Source organism: Hyperoodon ampullatus, assembly GCF_949752795.1.
Source record: "Hyperoodon ampullatus genome assembly, chromosome: X".
Taxonomy (NCBI): Eukaryota; Metazoa; Chordata; class Mammalia; order Artiodactyla; family Ziphiidae; genus Hyperoodon; species Hyperoodon ampullatus.
Window position 1 is genome coordinate 22370096 of NC_136913.1, and position 24345 is coordinate 22394440.

At 40.1% G+C, this 24345-nt stretch overlaps 1 protein-coding gene across 4 annotated transcripts in view; it reads left to right on the forward strand.

Moving 5' to 3' along the window:
- The window catches only part of POLA1 (DNA polymerase alpha 1, catalytic subunit), a gene marked incomplete at both ends in the record, with an annotated part of 294126 nt that overhangs the window by 54711 nt on the left and 215070 nt on the right, over positions 1 to 24345 (forward strand). For all 4 annotated transcript variants that reach the window (XM_079728267.1, XM_079728268.1, XM_079728270.1 and 1 more), the window contains 2 exons: positions 3447 to 3596; positions 4010 to 4132. In XM_079728267.1, coding sequence (XP_079584393.1) covers positions 3447 to 3596; positions 4010 to 4132 — 273 coding nt within the window. The remainder of the gene's footprint in view (positions 1 to 3446; positions 3597 to 4009; positions 4133 to 24345) is intronic.

Consider the following 24345-nt stretch of genomic DNA (forward strand, 5'->3'; position numbering starts at 1 on the left):
ATCATGTTGTCTGTGAATAGAGATAGTTTTATTTCTTTCTTTTCAATCTGGATGCCTTATATTTCTTTTTCTTGCTTAACTGCCCTGGCTAGAACCTCCAGTACAGTTGAATAGAAGTGGCAAGAGCAGACACCCTTGTCTTGTTCCTGACGTTAGGGGAAAGCATTTAGTCTTTCACCAGTAAATATGATGTTAACTGTGGGTTTTCCATAGCTGGCCTTTATCAGTATGAGGCCATATCAGTATATCATCAGTATCAGTAGTTTGTTGAGTGTTTTTTGTTTTTTTTATCATTAAAGAGTTTTGGATTCTGTCAGCTACTGTTTCTGCGTCTATTGACTGTACGGTTTTTGTTCTTTATTCTTTTAATATGATGTGTTATATTGATTGTAGAGCCATCCTGTGTCCCTGAGATAAATCCTACTTGGCTTTGGTGTATAATGCTTTTTATATATCACTGGATTTGATGTGCTAGTATTTTGTTGAAGAGTTTCTTTCTGTATTCATAAGGGCTATTGGTGTGTAAGCTGTCTTTTCTTTTAAATTAATTTAATTTTGGCTGCGTTGGGTCTTCATTGCTGTGTGCGGGCTTTCTCTAGTTGCGGCGAGCGGGGGCTACTCTTTGTTGTGGTGCGCGGGCTTCTCATTGCAGTGGCTTCTCTTGTGGCAGAGCACGGGCTGTAGGCACGCGAGCTTCAGTAGTTGTGGCTTGCGGGCTCTAGAGCGGGGAGGCTCAGTAGTCGTGGCACATGGGCTTAGTTGCTCTGCGGCATGTGGGATGTTCCTGGACCAGGGCTCGAACCTGTGTCTCCTGCATTAGCAGGTGTATTCTTAACCACTGCGCCACCAGGGAAGCCCTGTACTGTTTTGTATCTGGCTTTTTTTGTTCAGTGTAATGTTTTTGAGATTCATCCATGTTATTGCATTATTAGTAGTTCTTTCATTTTTACTGTTAAGTATTTCACCCTTACCTGTTCCCCTGAGATGAGCATATGGATTGTTTTCAGTTTTGGGCTGTTATTAATAAAACTGCTGTGAACATTCTTGTACAGATCTTTTTGTGGATGTGTGCTTTCATTTTAGGGGGGGTAAATACCTAGGGAGTGAATTTGCTGGGTTGCATGGGCAGTGTATGTTTCACTTGATAAGAAACCGTCAAATTGTTTTCCTAAGTGGTTATACCGTTTTGCACTCTTACCAGCCATGTATGTGAATTGTTCCCTTCTACTCCAAACACTTGCTATTTTCAGGCTTTTAAATTTTGGCTATGAAAGCATTTCTTAATGATTCTACTCATTAGACATCCTCTTCAAAAGGATCTTTTTGAATTATCTCACATGGATTTTAACTAGTGATCATTCAGTCAACAGCTTTATGTAGGGCTTAATAACTTAATGTGTGGTTCTTCGTATATAAAGCTTATACAATTGATTGTCAGTAGGGAATTTGATTAGATTTGGTTCTCCAGCAGTAAAAGATGTAAATTAACCTATTATCTCTGTGTGTTTTTCTCTGCTTCTTTGTACACGGGGCAGAAGATGTCTGTTTGCCCTCTAGCTCCTGAATTTACATGTCTTTTGGTTCCAACCACACGCTTGGGGGCTGTTTTTCAGTCCCAATTCCATATTCCCAGAAGAGAGAATCTTAGAGGCTTGCCTAAGTTGTTGAACACACTCATCCATCAGCCATGACCACAGGAGTGTGTTCACCCGGTACAAATACGTCTGCTGACGATGGGCCCTTCTGTGGGACTAGAGGATAAGTTTACAGAGTAGGTATTGAGTAGACATCCCCACAAGGTAGTGACTGCATTCAGTTAATAATATTCTTTAGGCTTTGTCCTGCTGCTGTGTCAGTATTAGGATGATTATCATTATCCAGCGCCAACTCCCCCGCAACCCTGCCCCCTGCCACCAGTTTGTTTATTTGAGCTTTCCAGTTTGGATTTTGGATATGAAAACATTTCAGAGTTGGAAGGGACCTTAGAGGTCATCTAAAAAATACTATACATGTAGCAATTTATGGGTTCCGTATCATTTTCCTGTGCAGTGCCTCATTTGGTCTTGAGAGCAGCTAGTGCTGGTGGAGCCAGGCCTGGATTGTAAATTTCCTGGCTCCAGATCCTTTCCGTTTACTTTTTATTGCACCTCCATAGTTGCTGTAAATAAATTGGAATGTGCACCAAGATCTCTTTAATAGGTTTGCTGTCATCATCTGCTCTATTGGAAAACAATAATAGTCCCTGTTACTATTGTGAGATTGTTCATTTGAAGTTATTGATCTTTATAAAATCAGACACTTTGTAAAGACTGGCATTGACTTGACATACTTTAAGCCAAGAGGTTTATTTTTAATTTTGAACCTTTGAAAGGGCAAATGTGCCTGGCTTTTCTTGGCAGCCTGTTAATAGAATTAATGGAGCCTTGAGAAAAATGGTCTAATGCTTTCCCTGCATTTTCCTGCTGTAAATTTTAATATAAGAAGACTGCTGGTTGCTTTCTTAAAATGTTGCTGTTTTACTGATTGCAAAGCAGTTTGTAGACAAAAGGTACTACATAAATACTAAGGAATATATATGTATTAATTTTTAGAAATGTCATGCCCTATTAAAATATGGGCTCCAAATTCCTAAAAGAAACCTGCTGATTTAGTATTTATATTTTTATCTTACAGTCTAAAACATTTACAATAATTGCTATGATTCCCCATAGTTTAAAAAAATTTTATAGCATTTTGTTTGCTAGTACACAGGACTTAACAGTAGTTTAACTGCTTTTTTATCTTTTTTTAAATTTTAGAGATCTCTCAGTGTTTTTATTTTTATTTATTTATTCATAAATTTATTTATTTTATTTTTGGCCGCGTTGGGGCTTCGTTGCTGCGCGCGGGCTTTTCTCTGGTTGCAGCAAGTGGGGGCTTCTCTTGTTGTGGAGCACAGGCTCTAGGCTTGCAGGCTTCAGTAGTTGTGGCGCACGGGCTTAGTTGCTTTGACCGTGCGCGTGTGGGATCTTCCCGGACCGGGGCTCGAACCCGTGTCCCCTGCATTGGCAGGCGGATTCTTAATCACTGTGCTACCAGGGAAGCCCAGTGTTTTTATTTTAAAAACAAGTTCCCCAAACATATTGCTCCCCAATCTTGTTGAAGGGGGAAAAGGAGCATGTGTAAAAATTCATCTCTTTAAATGATACCTACATTTGTCAATAACTAGATGGGGGAGGTACTGGGAATGATGGGCTGAGAGAACTGTAGGAGAAGAGGGCAGAGTTGAGTTGTTCTGCAGCCCTCTCAGCTCTTTCTTCTACCGCCCACACTTTGTTGACCTTTACTTAGACAAGAAAGTAGCTTTTCAAGATGTGATCACGGGCTAAGCTCCCACAACGTATGATTTTGGGAATTCATTTCATGAAATTTTGATTTGTCTGAAATTTTCATCATGTGTTCATCAGGATGGAGAACAAGAACAGATCCCTGAGCTGCCAGATCCAAGCTTGGAAATGGGCATTTTGCCCAGAGAGATCCGGAAACTGGTAGAGCGGAGAAGACAAGTCAAACAACTAATGAAACAGCAAGATTTAAATCCAGACCTTGTTCTTCAGGTATCTCTTTCCACTCAGCAACCTCTGAGTGACAGTCTCACCTTTGAAAATTTGATTATCTAGGAGTGACTTAAACTTGATGCTGTGGGCAAATGCATGTGCTTATTTTAAGTTGGTGGGTAGGAAACCATTCAAAAACACTGTATGCCTCAAAATACAAGGCACGTCTATCTGCAGAACTGTATCTGAGCAACATCCTTCTGACTTCTGGGAACTTTGGAGTCTGTGTTTACTTGATTCTAAGAGGTCAGGGAATCATGGATCTGGGAGGGTGGGTTGATTGTGTTAAGAGTTCTTTTTTCTAGGGTTATTGCGGGTTTCCCCTTCTTATTGGTGAGCTAGAAAGCATCTAATGTAATGCTGAAGCATCTACAAATACTTTTGTTTGTCTTTTGTCCTTGTGTGGCCTGCAGTATGACATTCGACAGAAGGCTTTGAAGCTCACGGCAAACAGTATGTATGGCTGCCTGGGATTTTCCTACAGCAGATTTTATGCCAAACCACTGGCTGCTTTGGTGACCTACAAAGGAAGGGAGGTAAATGGCTTAACAGTCCCATATCTAAAAATGAGAGTATTTTAAACTATACATGTTACAGGGTAGGAGAGCCAGAAAGTTTGTTACCTAGTTATACAGCTTCAAGTATCCCTTTCTTAGGACAAATTTGAGACAGATACGCTTTTTAAGTAAGGATTCATTCATTTGTCCATTTTGTGTGTGTGTGTGTGTGTGTGTATTTATTTATTGAGCATCTGCTATATGCCATGGATTGTTCTAGGTACTGGGGATAGAGTGTTGAGCAAGACGTAAAAAGTCCCTGCGTCGTGAGGCTCACATTCTACCTAGGGCAGGGGGTGTAGAGGGGCTTGGGGTGGGGAGAGCGTCATTTGGGAAAACAGAGTCTAAATAAGTGAATCAACAAATACAAAACATAAGAGAATATGATAGAAGTAATGCTGTGCAGATAAGTAAACAGGGTGGAGGGCTAAACAATGTTAAGATGGCTGGCTAGTTTAGCTTGGTCACGGAAGGCTTCTTTAGGAGCTAACATGAATGAGAACTAAGCGACATAAGGGAGCTAGTTTTGTTTTGCAGATATATTAGGCTGGAGTGTGAGGGAAAAGAAGAAATAAGGAGGATGCCTCCATTTTTGTCTTCTAGCTGGTTAGCTAGTAGAACCATTTATTAGGAAGGAGAAATCTGAGGGAGAAAGATTAAGAGTTTTATCTTGGATGTGTTACCTTTGAGGCTTGTAATAGATCTGTAGGCATGTTAAGTAGGCAGCTGGTTGTATCAGTTCAAGTCCCCAGTGTCAGGAATATATCGGGACTGGAGTTATAGATTGAGAGTAATTGGTTTTAGAAACATGGGCCAGATACCAAACAGATTTGAGGTACTGTCCCTTTGTAAACACTAAAAGCTTCATTTGCTTTAGCACCACGTGCATGGGTTTTCCTTAGTTTGTAAAAGAACAGTTATGTTAAATATTATATTCCATTTAACTCCAGTAAAATACTGATTTCTGTCAGTGGATTTAAGACTACTCGGTCTTAAGGAGGTAGTGGTTATGGGCAGAATGCTCATGCTGGGGGCGTGGACTCAGAGTACTCTTAGAGTAGAGGTCGGCACACTACAGCCCAGGGGCCCAATCCAGCCCGCCACCTATTTTTATAAATAAACTTTTATTGGCACACAGTCATACTCATTCGTTGAAGTATCATCTATAGCTGCTTTTGCAAGTAGAGCGGCAAAGTTGAGTAGTCAAGGTGGAGACTTGCATGACCTGCAAAACCTAAAATATTTACTATCTGGCCCTTCTCAGAAAAAAAAAATGCTAACCCCTGCTTAGAGTCTAGATCAGGACTGTCTGATAGCACTCTGAGATGATGAAAACGTTCTCCATCTGCAATACCCAGTGCAATAGCTGCAAGCCCCAAGTGGCTAGTGAGCACTTGATAGCTGGCTGACGAAGTGGATTTTGAGTTTTATTTAATGATAATTAAAATAAATTTAACCTCAAATATCCACATGTGGCTAGTGGCTGCTGTATTGGACAGTGCAGATCTAGCTGGCATGAAACGAAGAGGATATTGAGAGGTGCTCTTCTGTTGGGAGCCCGCTTTCACTCCGCTGAGGGCACAGTGAGGAAGGACACCAGCATTATGCAGGAAGCTTTCAGATGCGTTATTTCCTTAAGACCCCATACGAATCAATTGACAGAGGCAAGGGTGTTCCAGTTTTGCAGATGAGGAAGCTAATAAACTCAAAGAGGTGAAGTGTAACAAGTGACTTTTTGGGATGAGAATCCAGCTCTTCCTGACTGTAAGGCTTTCGCTGCATGGGGGTTGTCTGCTCCACCTCAGGATGGCTCTCCTGTTGCTTTATATTCTGCCTCTTATTCCTAGAAGAACATTTTTTTCGATACTCATCTCAAGACATAGGCCTTTTTTACTTGAGAAGATACAGGTGTTTTAGGGGCTCATTGAAGTGAGGAAAGGATGTTTTCAGTTTCTTTGGCTAAGTTTACTTTAAAATTATTTAAATTTTATTTCTCTGTATGTATCCAGTGGCTTCTGATAGAATACCATCTTATTTTTGTATTAGGAAGTGCACTCACTATGCCCCAACTGGGTGATAATACATGGGTTGACTATTGAGATTGGATCAAGGTTACTCTTAAGTTTCTCATGAGAGGCAGTAGTTGACAATTTACTCCCTTGGAGAGTGCCTCTTGCTGTTGGGAAATCCCTGTTGTTACATTTTCTGCATTGGCTCAGAAATCCACAAGCTTAAAAGGGCACTGTTGATAATGATAAGCCCCAAATTTGTCCAATAATCTCCCCCACTCCCCTAATCCATTGTACTTTAACGGCAATATTTTTGTTTAGCTCGATTTTTAATGGGGAATTTAAACTCAATTTTTATTTTTCTCTTATTTAAAATATAACAACAAATCTTTCTAAACTATTTTTAAAAAAACCCTACTCTTCCCACTAAGAAACAAAGAACTTCAGACAAATCTAGAAATAATCATATGTGATTTAAGTTCTTGGCTTCTGCTTCCCTTTTTCTCTTTCCCCTTTGCTCCTTCTCACAAATAAAAAATACAACAACGGTGGGAAACGGGCCTTTAAAGTAATGTGAGGTTAATGAGAAATAATAATTACACAGTTGCTTCCTGGAAATCTTTTTCTAGAAGAGGATTCAAAGCCACGTACAGAAATTATTTCCTATAATAAAAATGATTGTAACGTATTGATGATAATTATTAGCACTGGCGGATGGAAGTATTTTATGTGATAATCTGTCTTTGGGCTTACTGTTTTTTTCCGTCCGTACTATTAGGTCTTTGTGAATTCAAGCATCTCTTGATTATTAAAGAGGTAGGAGGAGCGAAGTGTAAAATGAGAGTCAGTTTGCTGAGATTTTGGAATATCTTTGTAACTTATCAAACTTATCTTTTTTGTACTAAGATAGAGTAGACCAAGTAATATAGTAACCTGAAAATCCTAGAAGTTGATTGCTTTTAAAGTCCTTGTAGGATAAATTAGATTAAGGTTTAATTGGAAATTAATGACAAGGAAACCTGGTATCATGTCCTCTGAAAAGATTATAAAATTTTGCATTTGAATATAGATTAATACACAGTCTGGGGAGGCCTTAAGCGCCCCCCCGCCCTTTTTATTTTTAAGTCTGTTTTGTGTGTGCTCAGTTTGTTGGAATCATGCAGGTTTGGCTCTGGTGACCTAATAATTTCTGTAATCAAATGTATTATGGATGCTAGAGTACTCAGAGTAATTACTAATTGTACTTTTAAAAACAGGTTTATAATAAAAATGCTAATAGTTGTGTCAAATGGACATCAATATTGTCTTTTCCCAGGTGTGATCTTTCACACTTAAACTCTTCTATGATTTTTAATTGCTCGGTGGTAGAGGAATTAGTTAATGGTTAAGGAATTGTATGAGGGACCTCATGGTGTGCAAGTTATTTAAAAATAATGAACTCAGTGTTTCCAGAGAAGTAATATGGAAACCTAGTTGACAGATAACTCGAAAGTGAATCTATATAAATACCATCTGTATTTGTGTTTATTCTCAGTATATGTGTAGGGAGACATACAAAAGATACTGAGCAAGTTGGTAGCGGTAAGTGGACATATATTTTAAATCACAGAGAAAACAGACTAGGTAGTCAAGTGACTGGTGTGGTAATTGAACTGATTGTTCACTAGATGGCGATAGACACCCTGAGATCATTAATCAATTAAGGCTTTTATTCTGTGAACAATAGTGAAAGCCATTTAGTGACACAGATCTGTCCAAATTTTTGACTTTTATTAATTTTGAAATTATTAAAGAAAGGACCAAAGGATTGTAATAGTCTAGTGTATTTAGTGTTTAAATAGTGACAGTCTTTGAATAAAAAGTTTTATTGATAAGAACAATCATTTTATGTATCATAGCAAGCTAATTCTTCTATCAAAGAGCTCAATTCACACTTCTGGCCATGGGGCTACAATCCATGACTCCCTTGGTCACAGTATCAGGCTAATCTAAAGAGAATTGAAATGATTTTGATGTGTAATTTTGCCTCTTTGAATTTGTTGGGGGTTTTTTGAGGGATTTAAAATTTACTCTATACTTGTAAGCATACTCATTGCATAATCCTTAGTGTAATGGTAATATTTGTCTTTATGGAATAATTACTACTTACTGACATTGGTATTGTCTTATTTCTGCACTCTGTTATTTCTGTGCCCTTGAGAAAATGATTTTTGGTCTGGATTTCTGATTGCATTTTAAAGTGAATGCATGCTCTAATGTTTGGGTGTAGAGCCCATGCTTTTTCATTTTCTCACCCAGTAGGCTAAAGTGAGTCTTTGCCAGCCTGCTTGCCAACCAGTTGTAGACTGCCTAGCTTTCAATTGTGTTTGGAGCTGAAATTTGTGCATTTAGAAAATGTGTCCAAATCATTGCATGAAAACATTGCAGTCAAGCCCAGGGCAAGCCTTCCTGGGAGTCTCTTGGCCATGTGCTAGCACCTGTCAGGAGCCCTTCAGAATGGCCCTGGGATGGAGGGCTGTAGCCTTTGTTGATGTCAGCGGCAAAAGAGAATGAGTGAATATACAGAATCTTATAATTGAGTGCTAAAGGAGACTTTCAACTTTATCTGGAAATAAGCAAAAATTTCACTTTTCCAATCTTTTTTCTTAAAGCCTAGTTTTAAAAAATTAAATGCAATAAAATATTGTAGAGACAACTAAAGACCCTTTCCTCCCCACCCTCTCTCATTTTTTTCTTTTCTTCTTCCAAGGTAACTGCTCCCTCCGGGTTGGTTTTGTCCTTTTTGCCCAGGGTTTTTTGCTTTTACAACAAATACGTGTACCTATACATGTGGTGCCTTAGAAGTTTTTACCATTTATACCTCATGCTATCATATTTTTTGCAGTTTGCCAAAAAAAAAGTAGGGGAAAATCCCTACTCTGTATAGCAATTTTTAAGTATGTCCATGTTGATACATTTTTAGACTTGATTTATTCATGTTACCTATTGTGTAATATTTCAGTGAATAAATGTAGCACAGGATATTTTTTATTCTCCCATTGTCCACGTTTTTAGCTTTCCTCATTTTCACTTCTTTTACTCTTTTGCTGTTGCGAATGGTGCTATAGTAGACAGTGCCACATGTGCGAGAGTTTCTCTAGCATATTACTAAGAGTGGAGTTTGCACATCTGCAAGCGGTATATGACATGTTATTGGTAGGAGCAGTCATTTAATTTATCATAGCGAGTTAATACTTTCAGATAGCTAAATTCATATTTATGGCCATGGGACTACAATACATGACTCCCTCAGTCACAGAATCAGAGGTTAATTTAAAAACAGTTGGGAATAATTTTGATATACAATTTTACCTTTTTGAATTTGTTGTTTATTTTTCTACTGAGGGATTTTTAGACTCCTTAGATACTTGTAAACATGCTTGTTGCATCATCCTTAGTGTTCCACACCTTTGCCAGCACTTGTTATTATCAGAATTAAAAACTTTTGCCAGTCTCATGAGTGTGAAGTGGTATCTCATTGTGATTTTAATTTGCATTTCCCCAAGTATTAGTTAAGGTGAGCATCCTTTCATGTGTTTTAACTCTTCAGTTTTCTTTTTTTCAGTGTGATTTGCCTGTGAGCATATAGGTCCTATTTCACTGGGTTGTATGCTTCTTAGTATTTCTTCTTAGGTATTCAAAGGCTAGTTCTTTTTTGGTAATTTTTGTTGCAGATATCTTTTAGTCTGTGACTTATCTTTTTAACTTTTATTTGTGGTCTTTTCTTGTGCAGAAGTTTTAAAATTTATTGACAAATGTTTGGTTTTTTCCCCCTTGTACACTGTGTTGTTTTTTTTCTTAAACCTTTCCCTCCTTCAGTGACATAGACATTCTCTCTTATTTTCTTCTAAAAGTTGCAAGCTTTGGCTTTTCTTATTCAGGTCTTAAACCCTTCTGGGAATTATTTTTAGGGATCATATAAGTTAGGGATCTATTTGTCTTTTTGCTTCCTGTGGAGTTGTTGAACCTATTCTTCTATTCCAGGGGTCGAGAACCTAGAACTCCAGGGCTAATTCCTGTCCACTGCTTGTTTTGTGTAAATAAAATTTTATTGGGACACAGCCACACCCACTTGTTTATGGCTGCAGTTGTGTTCTGTTACAATGGCAGAACTGATTAGTACCCAGAGAGCCTGAATGACCTGCAAAGCCTAAAATATGTACTTTCTGGCCCTTTACAGAAAAAATTGGTGGACCTCTGGTCTAAAAGAGAGTCACGTATAATAGAAAAGTCACTCTCATTTCTTAACAGCATCAGTCATAGTGGGTGAAAGTAGAGGAAAGTACACTCAAAGTAGTAAGAAGGAAGGAAAGCAATCTTTCGGACATCTAAAAAAACATAGATTTTCAAGTTTTATCTGTTTATATTGTCATATGAGAACTTCTCATAGAAGCAGAGCGAATGTCTGTGACTCCTCAAGTTGTATGTGACATTTTATGTGTCTGTGCATGTGTGTGCTTTTTTGGGGGGAAGGGTGCATAGCATTTAAGAGATTCTCAAAGGGCACCATGATGCAAAAATGCTAAAGAACTGGTGGTTCTTATATTTCTTCATTTCTGCCCTCGTAGGTTGAGGGTACACTTTAGTCTTAAAAACGTATGCTTTTGTTACCTAAAACATGGCAGTATGAAGAATTTTCTTGCCAGACCAGACTCATGGAAACTGTATGGGTGGTAGGAGGGGAAGAGTTCTAATTCTGTCTCCAGGATTTAATAGCCACCATTAAGACTACTTTTAACTTCAGCTGACCTACTAACATTTTGATTTTTTTTAAATATAAGAAGATAATTTCTCTTAAGGCTGAAAGTGAAGGTTTAATATATTTTGGCAGAATATATTTTACGTTAAAAAAAGCAATATCCTTTTTCAGTGATTACAGATTACTTACCACTTTGAAGTTGTTTACATTATAATATTCTAAGCCAGAGAAACTTTAAATTCCCTTTTTATTGTTGTATTTCAGGGATGTTTGGGTTCTAAATTCTTGGCAGTTCTTCATACTATTCAACTTTATTAATTCATATCTACTAATTCAGAATTGGTGGTAATTCAGATGGAATGAGTTGAAATTCTTCATAGTACAAATTAATAGCAAATTTAGAGCTGAGGTTCTTTTTATATACCTTTAACTTCTATAGAAACACCTGTTTTCCGTCCAGTAAGTGGCATCTTAACTGCAGATTATTTATATGGGTGAACTTTTACTAATTAACATCTATATTTGCTTGGCCCTTTGTCTGTATCCTTTCTGAAATTGGTGAAAGTAATGTTGGTAAATATAAAGCTAAGAAGAGGAAACGCCTTGGAAATACCCCATGGAAGGCCAGTTCAAATTATGATAAATTAGACATTCAATAATTTGAGAGAAATGCAATGACAAAAAAGTTTCAAGTATATAGAATAATCTATGCTGTATGAGCACAGTATTGCGCTCTATAAATAAGTGGGTTACATTTAGGCCTGGTTTGAATTTATGTACAACTTGAACACACATAATATTTCTTTCAAAATGGCTAAAACTTTAGACTTTCAAAAAGAAATTCAGAAGAATGTTATCCCTCTCTCTTAATGTTGGAACCTATCCCTTCCAAGATGCCTGGACATCTACCTTTGTGTGCTCTTTGGGTTTTGAACGCTGCAATGTATAGGTTTAGGAGCAAACAGGCAGTCGATGTTAGAGGTAGCTGGGAAGAGGGAGACAGGGTCAAGTTCTGCCTGTGAACCGGGCTGGGTCTGTGAGCAAGTCTTTGTCAGATAGAAGCGCCTCGCACCCATCCTCACATGTTGTACCTCCTGGGTGTCAGTGGCGGTGACAGGTGGTCCTGGGGCTGTGTGGGCTGGCCTCCCTTGTCTTCAGAGTGCCAGGGTTTATTTCATTAAAGGAGGTGGAATTTCCTTATTCTCAGTCTAAATTAGGGTCTTTAAAAAACCCACATGTTGGTAGTTTTACACCTAGATTTCCTAATGGGTCTGTAAAAACTAGTATGAATACTTAAAATTTTTCTCTTAATTGACCAAAAAAGGAAAGAAAAGAAAAGCCTGCAGCCTCAAATTGTTTCTATATTGTTCAGTCTCTACTTGCGTTTGGTTTGTCGAGGATCACTGTGTCTGTATTTTGATGTCGCCCACACCCCAGCACCTAGCCCCATGCCCCACAGAGTACGTGCTAGTTTGCTGTGACTCTGGGATCACGCTGGTCTAGTAGTTTCTGCAGTTATAGATGGGTGGGTGTGGAGGAGATGCATTTTGTGATATAGGATCTTGATATTTAAGCCTTATTTGAGTTTATAAGAATGGCCTGGATACTCAGAATAAGAAAAAGGCTACTTTATACGTTTTTACTGGGCCACTCATTTGAGAAGGCAGGGATGGTATTTTTGCCTCGATATTTTGCCCATTTAATTACTGAACCCACTGGGAGTGTGACTGAGGATGAGGAGATAAATACTATCGGACTAACTTTGTGTCGGCGCCGCTGATCTCTGCTCAGATTGAGTTTCATTACTCTGACTCGAATCACAGAAACTGAGGCCTGGAAACCTCTTCCTTTCTTCCCCACCCCTCACCCCAGTGAGTGATTTTCTGTTAACCCAAACTCATTCCTCTTTCTACATATGTGAACATTTTCTATAAACCTGTTTCGGTGTATGTTTCTTTTTCATGAGCCGCGTGTTATTTGCCAGGTGTTTCTACAGCTCTTTGCTTTGGCAGTGAACCAAGATGACAGAGCAGTAATGATTTTGAAAGTGCCATTCCCTCCTTGTTAAGACACAAAAAGAAAAGTGTGAAGTTATTAACCACTATTCACCAGTGGCACAGAAACTGGCGTAAGGTTTAATTGTCTGGATGCACAGTCAGTCTGCCTAGGTAATTTCCTGGATAGTGCTACTCTTAAGGAAAGGGGGAAATATCTTATAACTTTATTTTTTTTCCTCCCATGTCCACCCCCCTTCACAGATTGCGGATACAGATGGATTGTAGAGAAAGGATCACTGCAAGGCAAAAATATTGATCTTTTCTCCAGATTTTCCTTTCCTCATCCACCCAGGTAGTAGATTTATGGGTGATGTGGTTGCACTCAGCAACCTTGCAGATTTTCCCATCCCCCAAATGGATCAGCCACCCCAGCATTTGAATCTGATGATGTACAAGATGTCACCGCACCATCTCCTGGCTTCAGCCATGCCAGGGCCACTCTGTGTTAATTGGAAGAACCTGCTTTCGGCAGCCCGCGCCGTCTGGTGGCTTGTGTGTGCTCTTCCCAGCAGTACAGTCAGGCCCTTCAGAGACACATCCATCTCAAATTTAAAAACAAAACAAGCTGGTTGGGTTTATTATGGCTCAGGACTGGTTAACTGAGAGCAGACTAATAGAATTAGTGCCTTCTGTTTGTGTTTCATCATTTTGGTAGGCAGCATGAGCCTGTGTCAATTTGCCATATCATAAATACGGTGTGAAATTACAGTGAGCTGAGTTTGGTAAGTTGTGGGAGTTTGGAAGGCGGGGAGAAGGATGGCTTTATGTATGTGTGTATGTGCTAAGAAGCTGTTTGATTTTAAGCCAGAGATTCCTGAGCCCTGTAGTCATTGCTTTAGAGATTTTGTACATACTTTGAAATTTAGTGCCAGTGTCGGGTTGTACAGCTGTCCTTGTTTCCTTTTTATTATTAATTTTGGTGGGTGAATTGGCTGGTGTCACTTTTAAACTTGAATGTATTAGAGTCTCAGAATTTAAATTTTTTCTTTGAGGGTTCCCTCCCTCTTTTAAAAAGTGAAATGAAATAGAATGTAACTGAAGCCAATCTCTACTTGCATTTTTAAAAGAACAACAAAGCATGAGGGATTTCCAGAAATGACTTGTGTGTGGTGTTTGGGATTACTAATTGTTCTTTTCAGGTTTGGGTTTTGTTTTCTGTTACCTATTTTTATTGCCTTTGTTGTTTTACATTTAAGAAAAGATTTGTTCTTTTGAGGCTAGTGATGAGAGTTTTTGCCTTAGGGCTGAGAGTAGAGTGGGGATGGGAGTGGAGCAAAGATATTAGGTTTCTGTCATAATTTGGAGTGTCAGACATTTGGCTATATTTGTTTCAGGGGCTTTTCACCCCTGCTGACTTAGCCACAGACTATATTTTCAGCCCTGTGCAGGAGGATGGTGTGCCTTCCGCAGGCAGGGAGGAGGAGGGTTGAGGAGGGGGCACTTGGGGAAAGGAATAAGCTCATGGGCTATTAATAATGTGCATTGTTCTTAAGGCCACGTGTAATACTTCCGTGCACTGGCCAACAGGGTAGGGTGTATGTTCTATTCAAGTTGGACTGCATGGCCTGATGCGATGGACAGCTGATCATTGAATCACAGGAAAGATCCAGATATTTCTTCTTTAATGATGCCCTGACAGGGCAGAAAAAAATAACTTGTTTTCAGAAGATTGGCTTAGAGCAGGTGAATATATTTAATTCAATTACTGATTCTTGCATCATAGCCAGAAATTCTTCCAGTAGTATTTGCTGAGTCTGTCCCATGGAGGGAAATGGAGACAGATGACATTGCTTGTGACCTGTAGGCTTGAGATGAAAGCCTTAGGTAATGATTCCAGTAAAACTAGAGCTAGAGCTCAGGAGGCCAAACTCATGATTTCTTAGTAGTAAGCAAGACAAAGGATCTGCGGTAGGTGCAAACACCGCGCGGAAAAGCCTGAATATGTGCTGGAGGAAACCTGGACTGGAAACACGGGCACCATGCTCACTGTGTGTTTGCTTTGTTTGGCTTTGAGCAAGTCCGTCCCTGTGAGCCTCTGTGTTTTATTGTGCCAGAGCGTGCTAGTTGACGATGGCTACTGCCGTGTCCCCCAGTCACAAAGCACTTTAACCTAGGAAAGCCTGGGCACCATGGTTTCTTGTCACAGTGCAGAGGAAGGCGCCAAACCCCTACCAGGTGTTGGGCCTGGTGCTGGTGTGTTGGGGATATGGTGATAAATTTAAATGTTCAACGACCTTGTCCTCATGGGGTTTTCATTCTGGTTGGGGAGAGCCATTAAGCAAATTGTCCAATGAATAATCATGCCGACCCAGGAGAAAATAAGAGCTAAGAAAAGGAATGGGAGTTTCTGAGTGCTGATAACAAAGGCCCTCTGAAGAATCAAAGCTCCCAGACTGAAGAATCAGAGGTTTCCTGATCATGTGACACTTGAGCTGAGATCAGAAAAGTGTGTGCTGGATGCTGGAGTTAACAAGCTAAAGGGTTACAGGGATCAGCATTCCAGGGTGAGGGATGCCTTGTGCAGAGATCCTGTGATGGGTGGAAGCATTGTGTGGTCAAGGAACTGAGGGAAGGCTGCTGTAGCCTGGACGTAGAGAGGAAGCGGGGAGTGATGGGAGGCGAGTCTGGAGAGGAGGACAGGGTCACACCATGTGGGCCTTGCCGGCCATGTTGAGCAGGGGGTGGACATCAGCAGATCCTTCTTGTGGTGGAGGGATTGGCTCCCGTTTGCATTTTGAGACCATCGCTCTGGCTGAGTGGATTGGAAGGGTCAGCGTGGATGAGGGAAACTAGTTAGTAGGCTCTTATTAAGGTATTCCAGGCAAGCGATGGTGGTAGCTTGGCTGGCGTGATGGCAGCTGGGAGAGGGAGAAGGTTCAGATATGAGAGAGATGTGAGAGAAGAAAACCCAGTAGAACCTGGCGGCAGCTTGGATATTGGGCTTAGGATGGGGAAAATATCCAGGACAACTTCAGGATAACTCCTGGCCTTCTGAGTTGTGCAGGCTGATGGATGGCAAGCCTTTCACTGAGGTGAGGAGTGTTGGAAGATGCCTGGGTTTGGGGCCAGGGGAGGGAAGGATGAGCAGTCTGATATTGGACATGTTAATTTTGAGGTGGCACGATACGATATAAAGTTGGGCGTCATTGGTGAATTGATGTAAATTAAAACATGGACATGGATGGGATTACTTTGGGAGAGGAGAGAGTAGAAAGAGAAGTGGGTGTAGGATGCTGTCTTACGGATCCCCAGTGTGGAATGGCTTGGAGGAGGCCACCACAGAAGGAGAAAAGTAGGAACACAAGGTGTCGTGGGAGCCAGGGAAGAGTGTCTCAGGGAGGTGGTGGGTGACTGTCAGCAAGAGACTCAGGTGATAGCTTTGAAAATTTTGGGGACATGGAGGTGATCATTGACTTCAGCTTGTGCTGTATGCGTGCAGCGGTGGCGGCAACCAGAATTGCTGTGGGTAGATATTTTAATTCTCCCCAGTTCATAGATGAGGGCTGTGAGACCCAGAGAAGTAGCTTGTGAAACGCCTCAACTAAGTGGCAGCCCTGGAATCCAGGCCTACGCCTGGGGGTCTCACGCTCCCCACTCTCCCCACCCTGCCTGCCGCCTCCAGCCACCCCCCGCCCCCCCTGCCCCCGGCTTCCCAGGTACGCACAGCCTGGCTGGTTATATAACCTCTCTGAGCCTCAGCTTCCTCATTTTTAGTCATGGTAATTCCCCAGCGAGGTTGTTGGGAGAATGAACTGAGATGGTGTGTGTTAATGCTTCGATTCAGCGTTTGATACATAATAAGCGCTCAGTAAACGTGACCTGAAAACCTAACATCTTAGCAGCGGTGGCTGCCCTCCAGACCCACTCTTACCCTGTCTGCATTTTTCTCTCCCTTGAATGCCTAAACGTCTACCCTTATAAGACCAATTTGTCAGCTGTTTGCCAAATTATTTTCTATTTTGTGTTTTTACTTTGTTGTTTCTTCTGCTTTTTGTGCCTTTGTCCACCCACATCACTAATTTCTGCTCTTTCAGTCTTTTTGAAAACTCACTTCCCCTGAGTGATTTAACCTGACCTTCCTCACTCTTTAACTTAATGACCTCAGCTGATCCTTACATTTACCCTTAAGAGTTTGATGTTCATGAGTTTAAGTTTTTTCGTTTATTTTTACTAAGTAGATTCAGGAGCCTGGAGTGTTTTTTCATGTCCTTCAGTAACATCTAGTAGTGGACCCAAAGTGGCAAACACCAGCCATTTTTATAATATTTAAGAAATAGTTGTCTTTCCTATCACTTCTTAGCCCAGTCCTAAGATGCAGTTAGTTGTAAGTCCTGCCAACCTTACCTTCAGTATACCCAGATTCATCCGTTTCTCTCCATTGGCACTGCCACTCTCTCTCCTAGTTCAGACCGCACCGTCTCTGGCCAGGATCACCGCAGCAGCCTCCCATTGGTGTCTCCCTTCCACTCTTGCCTTTGATCAGTTCTCCACACAGCAGGTGATCTGTATTTTTAACGTGTGATTGCATCACGTCCTTTCCAGTAGCTTCCATCTCAGTTGACCATGGCCTCCCAGGTCCTGCATGGGTCGCTTCACCTCTCCGGTCACCTTCCCTGCTACTGACCCCCTGCCCTCCCCACCCCAGCTTTGCTGCAGCCCTCCGGGGCTACGTTTTCTTTGAGTTGCGCACACATGTTCACTTCTGTCCCTCTGCAGAGCCCTCATGTTCTGGGCGCCACCGCCTGGAATGCTTCTCCCCAGCTTGGTGCAAGTTCGTGTTTTCCTCTCTCCTCGGGTCTTGGCTTATATGGCACCTTCTTGGTCCTCTGCCTAAATAGGTCCATTCACCCCACTTCCTTCTCTCATTTTTAAATTAAAAAAAAAATCTTTTTCTTTTTTCCCATTAATTTTTTTTTTAATTTATTTTTTTCTGTACGTGGACCTCTCACTGTTGTGGCCTCTCCCGTTGAGGAGCACAAGTTCCAGACGCGCAGGCTCAGCTGCCATGGCTCACAGGCCTAGCCGCTCCACGGCATGTGGGATCTTCCCGGACCGGGGCACGAACCTGCGTCCCCTGCATTGGCAGGCGGACTCTCAACCACTGTGCCACCAGGGAAGCCCCCCATTAATTTTTATAGAGTAAAATAACATATTCGTGTAGCCATCTCCCAGAACTAATACATGTTAAGATTTTCTTATAATTGCTTCAGCTTTTCTTTAAATAAAAGCCTTACAGATAGTCAGGATCCTCTGCGTGCCTACCCTTCCCTCGTCTCCCCTTTACCTCTCCACAGGCAGCTGCTTTTTTGAAGCTGATATGTAGCTTTCCATTTGGTATGCTATTCTTACCTTTGAAATGTACCCACTTAACTTATGTAAATGATGTATCATATTTGAGTTTGCAACTTGCTTTTTTTCTCTCAACGTTTATATTTTTGAAGTATATCCATGTTGATACATATAGATCTAATCATTCATTTGAACTGCTCTGTAATATTCCATCATATGAATATTCTGCGATTTATTTTTCCATTTCCCTAGTGATGGTCATTTAGGTTGTTGTCGGTATTTCACTGTTATGGAAAGTAGACATTTGTGTACTTGTCTCTTTGTACATGTGTGTGAGTTTCTCTGATGTGTTCTTTTCTTGCTCAGCACCCTATTTTGTTCCCATTTTGCTACTCATCATTTTGTACTAACTGGGCAAACATCTGTTTGCATGTTCACATTCATCTTCCTTATTAGACTATGAGCCCCATTTAAGGTAGGGAGTTTGTTTTACTCACCCCTATACACACAGCACCTCATATGGACCTTGGCATGTAATAAATACTTGGTTGGTATTTGTTGTATTAATTCAGCTACTTGCTTTCCATTTGTCTTTGTCTTTTTTATATATATATAATTTTATTTATTTTGGTTGCACCAGGTCTTAGCTGTGGCAGGCGGGCTCCTTAGTTGCGGCTCGCCAGCTCCTTTAGTTGCAGACGGTGGACTCCTTAGTTGCAGCTCGTGGGCTCCTCAGTTACAGCACGCATGTGGGTTCTAGTTCCCTGACCAGGGATCGAACCCGTGTCTCCTGCATTGGGGGGGTAGATTCTTAACCCCTGCGCCACCAGGAAAGTCCCTCCATCTGTCTTGTATGCTTCATCTCTAGTTTTTGATCATTGGTTTTAGACTTTTGAAGAAGGTGAAGACTGATGAAATTAACTGCCAGATCCCATGGGTAATGAGTGCAGGTGATTAGGTAAATCCGGTGTGCAAGGGAGCTGAGGAGAAACAACCCTTTAAATCACTTGCTTTGAACTAAACCTATTTTCATCTCAAAATGTGGAGGTGAACAGTGATTTGGAACCACATGGACTCATTTTGGTTATTAAAGGAGCTGGGTTGATCAGCTGAGGTCTGCTTCCATATCTGTAGCATTATTTATTATTATAGAATTTTGCAGAGGTAAGGGGATTTTGTATTTATATTCTAAAATCATTGTATTTGAAAATTAGAAAATAAAGAACTACCAACCACCTGTTGATATTTATTTTTGGAATAGGACTTTTGGTATGCATAGGAGACCGGGGCCATAGATAAAGAGATGCAAGAGGAAATCAGACTGTTGACTTTCAGATTTTTTTTTTTTTTTTTTTTTTTTTTTTTTTTTTTGTGGTACGCGGGCCTCTCACTGTTGTGGCCTCTCCCGTTGCGGAGCACAGGCTCCGGATGCGCAGGCTCAGCAGCCATGGCTCACGGGCCCAGCCGCTCCGCGGCATATGGGATCCTCCCAGACCGGGGCACGAACCCGTATCCCCTGCATCGGCAGGCGGACTCTCAACCACTGCGCCACCAGGGAGGCCCCAGATTTTATTTTTAAGTCTCATTTTTATTAGGGTCCACAAATCAGTGCATGTGTTCCCTGCTTTGTTTTTCGAAACTGTTAAGTGTTCCCTTACCATCACAGAATTTAGATTTAACTATTTGATACTCACATACCAAATTCACACATAGAGAAGGAAGACCAATTCATGGGATCAAACAGATTTATCTGTACCCCTCTGCTGTTCTTTTTTTTAACACCTTTATTAGAATATAATTGCTTTACAATGGTGTGTTAGTTTCTGCTTTATAACAAAGTGAATCAGCTGTACATACACATATATCCCCATATCTCTTCCCTCTTGCGTCTCTCTCCCACCCTTCCTATCCCACCCCTCTAGGTGGTCACAGAGCACCGAGCTGATCTCCCTGTGCTATGTGGCTGCTTCCCACTAGCTATCAGTTTTACATTTGGTAGTGTCTATATGTCCATGCCACTCTCTCACTTCGTCCCAGTTTACCCTTCCCCCCCCGGTGTCCTCAAGTCCATTCTCTACATCTGTGTCTTTATTCCTGTCCTGGCCCAAGGTTCTTCAGAACCATTTTTTTTAAGATTCCATATATATGTGTTAGCATACAATATTTGTTTTTCTCTTTCTGACTTACTTCCTTCTGTATGACAGACTCTAGGTCCCTCCACCTCACTACAAATAACTCAATTTTGTTTCTTTTTATGGCTGAGTAATATTCCATTATATATATGTACCACACCTTCCTTATCCATTCATCTGTTGATGGACACTTAGGTTGCTTCCATGTCCTGGCTATTGTAAATAGAGCTGTAATGAACATTGTGGTACATGACTCTTTTTGAATTACGGTTTTCTCAGGGTATATGCCCAGTAGTGGGATTGCTGGGTTGTATGGTAGTTCTATTTTTAGTTTTTTAAGGAACCTCCATACTGTTCTCCATAGTGACTGTACCAATTCACATTCCCACCAGCAGTGCAAGAGTGTTCCCTTTTCACCACACCCTCTCCAGCATTTATTGTTTGTAGATTTTTTGATGATGGCCATTCTGACTGGTGTGAGGTGATACCTCATTGTAGTTTTGATTTGCATTTCTCTAATGATTAGTGATGTTGAGTATTCTTTCATGTGTTTGTTGGCGATCTGTATTTCTTCTTCGGAGAAATGTCTATTTAGGTCGTCTGCCCATTTTTGGATTGGGTTGGTTTTTCTATATTGAGCTGCATGAGCTGCTTGTAACTTTTGGAGATTAATTCTTTGTCAGTTGCTTCATTTGCAAATATTTTCGCCCATTCTGAGGGTTGTCTTTTTTATGGTTTCCTTTGCTGTGCAAAGGCTTTTAAGTTTCACTAGATCCCATTTGTTTATTTTTGTTTTTATTTCTATTTTTCTAGGAGGTGGGTCAAAAAGGATCTTGCTGTGATGTATGTCATAGAGTGTTCTGCCTGTGTTTTCCTCTAAGAGTTTTATAGTGTCTGGCCTTACATTTAGGTCTTTAATCCATTTTGAGTTTATTTTGGTGTATGGTATTAGGGAGTGTTCTAATTTCATTCTTTTACATGTAGCTGTCCAGTTTTCCCAGCACCACTTACTGAAGAGGCTGTCTTTTCTCCACTGTATATTCTTGCCTCCTTTCTCAAAAATAAGGTGACCGTATGTGCGTGGGTTTATCTCTGGGCTTTCTATCTTGTTCCATTGATCTATCTTTCTGTTTTTGTGCCAGTACCATACTGTCTTGATTACTGTAGCTTTGTAGTTTAGTCTGAAGTCAGGGAGCCTGATTCCTCCAGCTCCGTTTTTCGTTCTCAAGATTGCTTTGGCTATTCGGGGTCTGTTGTGTTTCCATACAAATTGTGGAATTTTTTGTTCTAGTTCTGTGAAAAATGCCAGTGGTAGTTTGATAGGGATTGCATTGAATTTGTAGATTGCTTTGGGTAGTATAGTCATTTTCACAATGTTGATTCTTCCAATCGAAGAACATGGTATATCTCTCCATGTGTTTGTATCATCTTTAATTTTTTTCATCAGTGTCTTATAGTTTTCTGCATACAGGTCTTCTGTCTCCTTAGGTAGGTTTATTCCTAGGTATTTTATTCTTTTTGTTGCAGTGGTAAATGGGAGTGTTTCCTTAATTTCTCTTTCAGATTTTTCATCATTAGTGTATAGCAGTGCAGGAGATTTCTGTGCATTAACTTTATATCCTGCTACTTTACCAAATTCATTGGTTAGCTCTAGTAGTTTTCTGGTAGCATCTTTAGGATGCTCAATGTATAGTATCATGTCATTTGCAAACAGTGACAGCTTTACTTCTCCTTTTCCAATTTGGATTCCTTTTATTTCTTTTTCTTCTCTGATTGCTGTGGTTAAAACTTCTAAAACTGTGTTGAATAATAGTGGTGAGAGTGGACAACCTTGTCTTTTTCCTGATCCTGTAGGAAATGGTTTCAGTTTTTCACCTTTGAGAATGATGTTGGCTGTGGGTTTGTCATATATGGCCTTTATTATATTGAGGAAAGTTCCCTCTATGCCTACTTTCTGCAGGGTTTTTATCATAAATGGTGTTGAATTTTGTCAGAAGCTTTTTCTGCATCTATTGAGATGCTCATATAGTTTTTCTCCTTCAGTTTGTTAGTATGTTTTATCACATTGATTGATTTACGTATATTGAAGAATCCTTGTATTCCTGGGATAAACCCCACTTGATCATGGTGTATGATCCTTTTAATGTGCTGTTGGATTCTGTTTGCTAGTATTTTGTTGAGGATTTTTGCATCTATGTTCATCAGTGATACTGGCCTGTAGTTTTTTTTGTTTGTGACATCTTTGTCTGGTTTTGGTATCAGGGTGATGGTGGCCTCATAGAATGAGCAGGAGAGTGTTCCTCTCTCTGCTATATTTTGGAAGAGTTTGAGAAGGATGGGTGTTAGCTCTTCTCTAAATGTTTGATAGAATTCACCTATGAAGCCATCTGGTCCTGGGCTTTTGTTTGTTGGAAGATTTTTAATCACAGTTTCAATTTCAGTGCTTGTGATTGGTCTGTTTATATTTTCTATTTCTTCCTGGTTCAGTCTTGGAAGGTTGTGCTTTTCTAAGAATTTGTCCATTTCTTCCAGTTTGTCCATTTTATTGGCATAGAGTTGCTTGTAGTAATCTCTCATGATCTTTTGTATTTCTGCGGTGTCAGTTGTTACTTCTCCTTTTTCATTTCTAATTCTATTGAGTCTTCTCCCTTTTTTTCTTGATGAGTGTGCCTAATGGTTTATCAATTTTGTTTATCTTCTCAAAGAACCAGGTTTTAGCTTTATTGATCTTTGCTATTGTCTCCTTTATTTCTTTTTCATTTACTTCTGATCTGATCTTTATGATTCCTTTCCTTTGGCTATCTTTGGGGGTTTTTTCTTCTTCTTTCTCTAATTGCTTTAGGTGTAAGTTTAGGTTGTTTTGAGATGTTTCTTGTTTCTTGAGGTAGGGTTGTATTGCTATAAACTTCCCTCTTAGAACTGCTTTTGCTGCATCCCATAGGTTTTGGGCTGTCGTGTTTTCATTGTCATTTGTTTTTAGGTATTTTTTGATTTCCTCTTTGATTTCTTCAGTGATCTCTTGGTTATTAAGTAGTGTATTGTTTAGCCTCCATGTGTTTGTATTTTTTTACATATTTTTTTCCTGTAATTGATATCTACTCTCGTAGCATTGTGGTGGGAAAAGACAGTTGATACAATTTCTATTTTCTTAAATTTTCCAAGGCTTGATTTTTGACCCAATGTATGATCTATCCTGGAGGATGTTCCACGAGCATTTGAGAAGAAAGTGTATTCTCTTGGATAGAATGTCCTATAAAGATCAATTAAGTCCATCTTGTTTAATGTATCATTTAAAGTTTGTGTTTCCTTATTTATTTTCATTTTGGATGATCTGTCCATTGGTGAAAGTGGGGTGTTAAAGTCCCCTACTATGAATGTGTTACTGTCGATTTCTCCTTTTATGGCTGTTAGCATTCACTTTATGTATTGAGGTGCTCCTATGTTGGGTGCATCAATATTTACGATTGTTATATCTTCTTCTTGGATTGATCCCTTGATCATTTTGTAGTGTCCTTCTTTGTCTCTTGTAATAGTCTTTGTTTTAAAGTCTATTTTGTCTGATATGAGAATTGCTACTGCAGCTTTCTTTTGATTTCCATTTGCATGCAATATCTTTTTCCATCCCCTCACTTTCAGTCTGTATGTGTCCCTAGGGCTGAAGTGGGTCTCTTGTAGGCAGCATATGTACGGGTCTTGTTTTTGTATTCATTCAGCCACTCTGTGTCTTTTGGTGGGAGCATTTAATCCATTTACAGTTAAGGTAATTATCCATATGTATGTTCCTATTCCCATTTTCTTAATTGTTTTGGGTTTGTTACTGTAGGTCTTTTCCTTCTCTTGTGTTTCCTGCCTAGAGAAGTTCCTTTAGCATTTGTTGTAAAGCTCGTTTGGTGGTGCTGAATTCTCTTAGCTTTTGCTTGTCTGTAAAGGTTTTAATTTCTCCATCAAATCTGAATGAGATCCTTGC